General features: G+C 42.3%; 1 protein-coding gene across 1 annotated transcript; it reads right to left on the reverse strand.

The window, feature by feature from the left end:
* Positions 1 to 570: 570 nt before the first annotated feature.
* On the reverse strand, positions 571 to 4,781 carry LOC119312322 (translation initiation factor IF3-1, mitochondrial-like). Its single transcript, XM_037588048.1, has 8 exons — positions 4,608 to 4,781; positions 4,443 to 4,536; positions 4,285 to 4,352; positions 4,044 to 4,142; positions 3,340 to 3,396; positions 2,921 to 2,989; positions 1,936 to 2,004; positions 571 to 1,811 (listed from the first exon to the last, which is right to left on the reverse strand). The coding sequence occupies exons 1-8, from the start codon at positions 4,743 to 4,745 to the stop codon at positions 792 to 794; spliced, it is 1,614 nt and encodes a 537-aa protein (XP_037443945.1). The 5' UTR covers positions 4,746 to 4,781; the 3' UTR covers positions 571 to 791.
* Positions 4,782 to 9,698: the final 4,917 nt, after the last annotated feature.

Raw genomic sequence — 9,698 nt, forward strand, 5'->3', positions numbered from 1 at the left:
CTCAAGAAAAGTTCACGAAATTGAAAAAAGAAGAAAAACGGCCAAAAAAGCAAACAAGCTGTAATCTAGCACAAACAAATGATCGTTATTAAAAACATAGTAAAAGAATAAAGTATCACGAAGCGGATGTTCTCCCGGATGGTTAGCGCGCTTGTACAGTGCCTGTGAGGTGCTGGGTTCGAAACCCCACGGATAGTTCAGGGTGTAATCGACCGGGATTTTGATTTGAGGGTTCATTTCGCCAAATCTCTACGAGTTTAGGGTTTAAAGTGGACTTTTTCCAGACGATAAGGAGGGGTTGATCATACTGCTGTCAGTGGCACAATTTGACGGTTGTCAGATCGATCGATTTTCCGCAAAATCAATTGGTTGATTCCTAGCAGCCTCCAAAAAAATTGCATAAAAATCAGCTAAAAAATTGAAGCTTTTTCCATGCGGCAATGCACATCTATGTAGCTTCATCTTCTTCCTGCTAGCTATTATTCTTCTTCGCTGCTTGCATTTTCATGGACGGGCATGTGATGCTCCAAACATTGAACCGCACTTGTTACTTAACGCATGCCAGACAGATTCAATAAACCTTGGACTTTGTTTTTGGGGGGTCAAAAAGAGCTGACACACACCACATTACATTACATGCATGCATGGGTTTCATGTTTCCATGTTCTTCTTTATGCAAAAGGGTCAATAATGGGGATAATTAAGGATTATTTGAAACGAATAAATAAAAACAACAAAAATGGCGGCCAAAAACAGCTACATGTTTCACGACTTTCCTTTTCATCACAGGATCACTTTCTGGGAGTACTAAATATTCCAAAGCTTTTGGTCGGACCGGGGTCGTAAGGCTTACCAGCAGCGGGAGCGCCATCTGCCTTCTTCGGCTCGGATGTTGTGGCTGGCGTTCGGCTGCTGAAGACGCCCAAACTCCTGGCTGTCGGAGTCGGACTCCCTGCGTCCCGGCCTGCTAGTGGTCCACTGTTCTGATTCGATTGTTGGAATCGCGGCACCTGGTTGTTATTCGATGGGGCATGGCTTCCTCTCTCGTTTCTTCTCGGGTCCTGTGGGGGTCGGCCTTGGCTCAACCTTGGCGATGGCGGGCTAGGCTGTACCAAAGGCCTCTGCTTGTCGTTGAACCGGTGACGGGCTTCATTTTCGTTTCTTCTCGGGTCCTGTGGGGGTCTGCCTTGGCTGAACCTTGGCGGTGGCGGTGGCGGGCTAGGCTGTTCCAAAGGCCTTCGATTGTCGTTGAAACGGTTGCGGCCTTCATTCTCATTTCTTCTCGGGTCCTGCGGGGGTCTGCCTTGGTTGTCACCTCCCACCTGATTTCTACGGCTGGCATACCTGTTGGTTTGCTCAGGTACCATATCCTGATTAGTCCTCTCTTGCTTTTCCATGTGAGAATTTCCACTCCTAGAACCAAGTCCACTTTTGGATGATTGTGATCCCCCCTGACCAGGGTTAATCCTGTTTCCTCCAGCACTCATGTTGTCCATGTTATCGCAGTTGCTGCTTCCAACGCCTCTATCTTGCCTTTCTTTTTGCGCCAAAGATTCACGAGAGAGATAGGCTGGCGTTTTGTCAACATCCTCAACTTCCAAACCATGTTCACTTGTCTTGTCCCCACTATCAGTAGCAGTGGCTGGTGATTCAGAGGCAGTGTTGTGGGGGGTGCCTTTGGCCGCGTCTTCCATGGCCTTGCTAGCTTTCTTTCCACCTTTCTTGGTTGCAAACTTCACATGCCTGACAATAACATATGCATGCTTGGAGTCCAAATGTGGCCCACTTTCCACAATACAGACATCTTGTATCTGTTCAATTGGTGAAATTGTAGAAAGAGATGAACTTTCATGGAGAGCAATTCTTAAACTGAATTGAATTACATTTTTCATATTAGTTAAGGAGGAAGGGGACAATACAGAACAAAGTACTCACAAGTCCTAACAGCCGAGATAGCGGTCCGCCTAAATCTTCTGCTTCATTACCTGAGGGCATTGCCATGCACTGACAAACAGAAGCATCTTTAGGTTTTTCACAGTTTGTGCCCGAGTATTTAAGAGAAACATATGCATGTGAACATCCACAAATCCAATATATAGCTATGAAGTCTTAATAAATAGGCTGTAAACGAAAATCCAGTTCAAGCTGGTATCCGATATATGCATGCTGGTTGGCAGTTTCAAAGACACTGCTAAATACTGTCATCTTAGGTAAAAATAAAGGCAAATTCCGTCAGGCAATTATTGCTTCAAGTGAAGAAAAGGGAAAACATGTTACTGTGATTCTCCATCCACAGTTTAGATCCAACTGATAAAATTATCGCTCTAACAAGATATGAGACAGCTGGGGTTCTCTGGAGGCATGGAGAAGACAGAAAGTTCCTCCTGAATAATAAACTTCATGCCCATTACCATTATATAGGTACAAAAGTAGACTACACACATACTGCCATCGCGTACAAGCCATATCATCAAGATCCAATTATAACATCAACATGACCACCAACACAACTCCAGTTAGGGATCTATCTAGACTCAAGTTACCATGCCTAAACTCCACATACACCCGTAGCACTGATCTTCTGTAGTGTGAAACATCATTACATCAAGATCAATGTACTTCAGAGTTTACTACTCTTCAGCTATGTTACGCCCCTACAAGTCACAACAGCTTTCACAATCAAGGATTCCAGATCCACAAAAGCCCTCTAATCATTTCACACTATTTGGTTTCCGCTTCTACAGTTATAAAAAAATTCGTTGGGGATTGCCCACTAATCTTTATAAAATATAATGGTTAAACAGAATAAAATACAAATAAGGTTTATTCACAATTCCATGTGATACAGTTCCTTGGATTTTCAGCAAATATTTGCAAAATCATACAAGATAAGAACTAAAAAGTACGTGAGCTTTCTTACCTTCACCCTGTAACCACGCTCCATTAGCCTGGTAATTGCATCTGCTTTCACCTTCAAGTCTTTAATTTCCTGCAAACAATAATTTATGTTCCTCAACAACCTTATGTGAAACAAGGTCAATGAGTGAGCTCAACTAGGTATAGGTCCAAACGAACAGCAAAAAAAGCATGTAGCAGTATAATCAAGCTATTACTCCAACTAAAAGGTAGCAATCAAGCAAGCATCCCACATCTGAACAAAAAAGTTATGATAGAATATTCACTATTACTGCCAGACAGTAATGACCAAAATAGAACAAGTAAAAAAATAATGTTGTTTTCATTTCAAATACTAATCAAGCATTCCTTATAAGAATAAAAAATCATGAAAGATGATAGTCTGCAATTAACAAAAGAACTACAACAATCAAGAAAACTTACTGTTTTCGCCTTAAACCGCACTTCTTTATTATCTCCACCACGCAAGACAATAGCAGACTGCAGAAATTGAATGTGCTCATTATTATGATTTATGCAGAGGAAGGAGGTATAAATGATTAACATTATTTTCCCTTGCTCAGTTTTCAAGGCTACATTTAGCATTGCATTGCTTTTCAAAAGCACTTGTACATTTCTAATCTGGACCCAGCAGTTAATCGAAATCATCTTTTTTTTATGAAACAACAGTAAAATCTTACTGGAGTTAGTACATAATACCTCAACATACAACACAGTAATCACAAATGTGCTCTAGTACTGCAAATAGTAAAGAAGTGCGATTCTGGCCATTTCCACTCAACGACCAAAGACTCAGCAGTACCAAATGCCCCTACAAAGAACATCTTCGATGTATTCTATTAAGAACATAAGATGTCTATAGCTCTTAACAAGATGCCGTTGTTTTTCTATAGATGAAAGAGTTATTTGTGTCTTTTAAAAAAAATATACTATCGCCAAAGCAAGTGACAGTTTCTGTAGCTGAGATTGCTGTATCTAACAAACGGTTTTCTTACCGCTGATCAAGGAACTATTAGTTCACAATTCAAGGATCTGAAACAATTACGAACATGGCTCCTTTCTAAACATTTCAACTCAACTGCAGTGTTGATGGGACGACAGATTCACCGAGGATTTATAACACATACCTTGGTTTTTAAGCGTTCTTTCTCCTTGACATCTTTGTTATACTTCTCTTTGTGAAAGTCCATTATCTTGCAAACAGGAGGATCTGTTTTTCTGTGGACCTGCGCAGGTGACAAGATAGCCGTGAGAAATGAGAATGTCAACAATCGGACACAATCGAAGAGTAAGAAAACGCCAACACTAGGACACAAACAATTGAATTGAAGAAGAGAAGGAGGAAAAATGTAGTATGGAGCAGTGTACCTCAACCAAGTCCAAGCCCATCCTGGCAGCGAGCTGAAGAGCCTCATGCCTGGGGACAACGCTATGCCCTGCAAAACTGAAACAAGCCATGCCCATCATCTGAATGGTGAATGGAGAAGGGGAGGTGTGAGTGAGTGAGCGCCTCGCCCCTTCCCTACCTTCGTCGGTGACGAGCCTGAGGAAGGGAGCGGTGATGTCGTTGTTGATCCTGGGCCCGGCGTCGGCGTCGTCGCCCTTGGTGACCTTCTTGGCCTTTCGAGAACAAGACAGGGATGGTGAGAAGAAGGAAAGCTGACCCAGGGCAACAGAGGGAGGGGACATACATGCTGAGGCGGAGCGGCGAAGGACCGGTAGGGGATGATCGGGCGGCTGAAGGACGGCGGAGGTGAGGCCGCAGCGCGGCGGAGGTAGTAGGCCTGGGAGCGAACGACAAGGGATCCGATGGCGCGGCGGAGAGCCATGGGCGGCGGCGGCGGCGGGCGGCGGCAGGAAGGGGACGACCACGGGTAGCCCAGCCTGCCTCCCTGCGCAATGGCCTAAAAGGCTTCCATACCCAGGCCCAGCTGAGCCCAGTGTCCATGAGTTAGTTGCGCAACTAAGCCCATTTGCATGCAGCCTCCTCACAGTTTTTTTTTCGAGGTAAACACTTTTTTACTGTTAATAACCCTAACCTTCCCTAAACACATGCATTCTTTGTCAAGCTGGCGGTTACCCTTTGAGCAATTTGGTCATCAAGAAGGAAGGCTATGCATGAAGGAATCTTTCAAAGTCCTCATATAGTACACTCATTCTAGAAAGATTCACAGTACACTCATTCTAGAAAGATTCACTGAGGAGCTAGAAATTATCAATGTTAAGACTCCAGTCGCTACTGCCGGGAATAATGCAAGCTCTGGAACGCAAAGCCAGAGGCGACCCAAAGCACCACCACCAAATTTTGTTACAATCCATGTCGATGCAGGCATCAGACAAGGTAGGGGGATTCGACTGTGGCAATCTGTCGTGATGAAAATGGTAACTACCTCGGCAACTCGGTACTGGTAATTGCAGGATTTGACGATGTCCCCAGCATGGAGGCCATTGCATGCAAAGAAGCCCTTTATCTAGCCGAGGATCTAAACATCAACCAGCTCATCATAGCCTCTGATTCTAAACAAGTGATCAGTGATATCAATCAGGGAGGACAAGGTAGATACGGAGACATTATAGGTGAAATAAAAGCTAGAGCTATCTCTTTTTTACCTGTTTTTTTACTTTTGAAGGTCGAACTTCTAATGTTGAAGCTCGTAAGTTAGCAAGATTTTCTCTCAAGCTAGCTGTAGGGCGACATGTGTGGCTTGGCTAACCTCATGACGCATTTCGTATCCCATACTTTGTGGAATTTGATGAATAAAGTTTGGCTATTCCCTAAAAAAATTATGAATTTTATTATTGTTCCGAGAGAAAATGCGAACATGGACTAAGATTGTGCTAGCACCACCCAAAAGTCAGGGAAAAGGCTAGTTCTAGAAAAATAGACAAAAATGCAGAATTATCCCTTTTCCCATCAACCCGGAAAAACTATTTTTTAGAGAAGGCCAAAAGTTGTATATTAAGTTTCTTCCCATGGAAGAAAAGAAAGACGAACATGCGGCTAAGTTTCATCTATCTCCCGTCGGCGCTGTCGTCGGTCCGCCTCATCTCTGGTGGTCTTAGGACCATGGAAGCGTGATAGACCCTGGCCCTTGCTCGTGGGAGAGTCCCTTCTTTTGTTTTAAAACATTTTCTTTAGTTGGATTAGGTTTGTGTCTTGTTTAAGAAGGCGTAGCGGCGGCGGTTCTTTAAAGATGGAATAAGATTCTCCGCCTAACCCTCATCCTGGCGATGTTGTAGCACCGGAGGAGGGCGTGTGGAGGTGTGTCTCCGACGGATCTCGCAGAACTTGGTCGGTGTTGGTCTTCAGTGGGTCCTATTGGATCCAGTTTTGTTCATGTGTCTACTAGTTTCGATCTATGTCTCTCTTCACCAATGGCAGTTGTTTTGGTACGCTGATCCCGTGGGGTCTTAGCACAACGATTTTCTCACTATCTATTACAACAAGTTTTTGCCAACTTCAGTAAGGGAGGGACGATGACAACGGCACGCCTACGGCTCGCTCCAATGCTTGTAGTCGTCACTAGGTGGTCTACGAAACTGAATGTTATTTTTGTTACTTATGGTGTTCTTTGTACTGCCGTGACAGATGATGAATAGATCAGAAATTTTCTTGTCAAAAAAGGTCGTATATTAAGTAGCACAAACCCTTGAGTTTGATAGCCTTGAGATTGTACAAGCCTGCAATTGCCTCAAGATCGTACAAGCCTGCAATGGAGAAACAATTATTTGGCACCCTTATTCAGTAATCCTTGCTGAGTGTTTTCAGGTAGCTCTTGGCAGTGTCTTTCTTGCATTGTCCTAGAGAAGCAAACAAAGTGGCACACTATTTAGCTAGAAATCACTAGTAGAAAACAGGGCTACCGTTCGGCCCTGGCTAGCCCATTAGTCCCGGTTCTTCAAGAACCGGGACCAATGGGGGGTATTAGACCCGGTTCGTGAGCCCAGGGGGCCGGCCGGGACCTTGTGGGCATTGGTCCCGGTGCGTGTGGAACCATTTGTCCCGGTTCGAGCCACGAACCGGGACCAATGGTCCTCGCTGCTGTCCCACAACCATTGGTCCCGATTCGTGGCTTGAACGGGGACAGAAGGGTTGGCTTTAGTCCCGGTTCATGCCACGAACCGGGACAAATAACTTGCCTACATATACCCACCACGCGGCAGAGCACTCCACAGTGCTTTGTTTTTGTCAAGCAGGCGAGGGGAGGGCATTTGGGTGCTCTAGTTCACCTCCTATGCACATGAGGTGTTCGATGAAATGCCCGAGCCACACTAGTTAAGCTTTCTCCTCTCGAAACTCGGCCTCAGAGCTCCATTTTCAACGAGATTTGTCTAGATTTAGCGGTCCGTCACGCCCCATCCCCGCCCCGTCTTCACCGCCATCGATCGCCCGCACCGATCTCGTCGCCGGCACCACCGTGGTGAGCCTTTTGTTCTTATCTTCTTTCTGAAAGAAAAAAATTCTGACTTCAGATAGATACTTGTCTAATTTTCTTACTTCTATTATTCCTTGTTATTATATAGTGCGATGGTTTTGGTATCCGCCCCCGTCGGCCCTCGTCCTGTCTATGATTCAGATGTGGTATATATTATCTTTTCATAACTATTTGGTTCATTTATTGTTTATGACAATTATGCCGACCAATGTGACATAGATTTTATTTATCTAGGAGGTTGTTGAACCGGAAATTCCAACCGACCCTATTGTCGAGAGGTTAAATTTAGTTAAAGAAGAAAACAATTACTTGAAGGAAAAAATAAGAAAAATTGAGGAGGAGAAGATGATATTGGAGTTGCATGTTGCGGATGTCGTCGATGATCACAAGATCAAGATGGATGCAATGCGGTTGAAGATTAAAAAGATTAGAAAATATGCCATTCATACCGAGGCTTGGTATCATTATGCAGTTGGATCAGTTATTACCTTGGTTGTGGTTATGATCACATTTGTTTTTGTATTGAAATGTTTTACATAATTTTAATGTACGGTTTAATTAGATGATATGGAGAGCTATATGTTGTTCAATGAGAACTATGTATGTACTTTGGTTTTAATGCTATGGAGAACTATGTATGTACTTTGGTTTCAGAGTTCATTTCAAATGCTTTTCAACTTCATGGTCTTACAGCTTTGAATGGTGCATATTGAACACAGAAAAACAAGGGAGTTCAAATAAGTTCAAAAAAAATGAAATCCCTTTGTAACAGACGAGTTTCCGTATGAAACCCTGATACTTCGAAAGAGATTGTCTGTTTTGTATATGAAGTGCATCCAGTTTTTGCGGTAAGCCTCTCTACTTTCTTGCACATGCTATGTGGGTGAAATGATGATACCATGCCAACTTGGAACCTTTTCAGAGTTCATTTCAAATGCTTTTCAATTTCATGGTCTTATAGCTCAAAATAATTAGTAAATGCATGAAAAATAACAAACGAAGTCAGAAAGGGTTGTAAATTGATGATGTGGCTTTGAATGGTGCATTTTAAACACAGAAAAACAAGGGGGTTCAAATAAGTTCAAAAAAATTGAAATCCCTTTGTAACAGACGAGTTTCGGTATGAAACCCTGATACTTCGAAGGAGATTGTCTGTTTTGTACACGAAGTGCATCCAGTTTTTGCCGTAAGCCTCTCTACTTTCTTGCACATGCTATGTGGGTGAAATGATGATACCATGCCAACTTGGAACCTTTCCAGAGTTCATTTCAAATGCTTTTCAATTTCATGGTCTTATAGCTCAAAATAATCAGTAAATGCATGAAAAATAACAAATGAAGTCAGAAAGGGTTGTAAATTGATGATGTGGCTTTGAATGGTGTATTTTGAACACATAAAAACAAGGGAGTTCAAATAAGTTCAAAAAAATTGAAATCCCTTTGTAATAGACGAGTTTCCGTATGAAACCCTAATACTTCGAAGGAGATTGTCTGTTTTGTACATGAAGTGCATCCAGTTTTTGCCGTAAGCCTCTCTACTTTCTTGCACATTCTATGTGGGTGAAATGATGATACCATGCCAACTTGGAACCTTTTCAGAGTTCATTTCAAATGCTTTTCAATTTCATGGTCTTATAGCTCAAAATAATTAGTAAATCCATGAAAAATAACAAATGAAGTCGGAAAGGGTTGTAAATTGATGATTTGGCTTTGAATGGTGCATTTTGAACACAAAAAAACAAGGGGGTTCAAATAAGTTCAAAAAAATTGAAATCCCTTTGTAACAGACGAGTTTCCGTATGAAACCCTGATACTTCGAAGGATGATTGTGTGTTTTGTACATGAAGTGCATCCAGTTTTTGCCGTAAGCCTCTCTACTTTCTTGCACATGCTATGTGGGAGAAATGATGATACCATGCCAACTTGGAACCTTTTCAGAGTTCATTTCAAATGCTTTTCAATTTCATGGTCTTATAGCTAAAAATAATCAGTAAATGCATGAAAAATAACAAATGAAGTCAGAAAGGGTTGTAAATTGATGATGTGGCTTTGAATGGTGCATTTTGAACACAGAAAAACAAGGGAGTTCAAATAAGTTCAAAAAAATGAAATCCCTTTGTAACAGACGAGTTTTCGTATGAAACCTTGATACTTCAAAGGAGATTGTCTGTTTTATACACGAAGTGCATCCAGTTTTTGCCGTAAGCCTCTCTACTTTCTTGCACATGCTATGTGGGTGAAATGATGATACCATGCCAACTTGGAACCTTTTCAGAGTTCATTTCAAATGCTTTTCAATTTCATGGTCTTATAGCTCAAAATAATTAGTAAATGCATGAAAAATAAG

The sequence above is a fragment of the Triticum dicoccoides genome, chromosome 5B (assembly GCF_002162155.2).
Source record: "Triticum dicoccoides isolate Atlit2015 ecotype Zavitan chromosome 5B, WEW_v2.0, whole genome shotgun sequence".
Lineage (NCBI taxonomy): Eukaryota > Viridiplantae > Streptophyta > Magnoliopsida > Poales > Poaceae > Triticum > Triticum dicoccoides.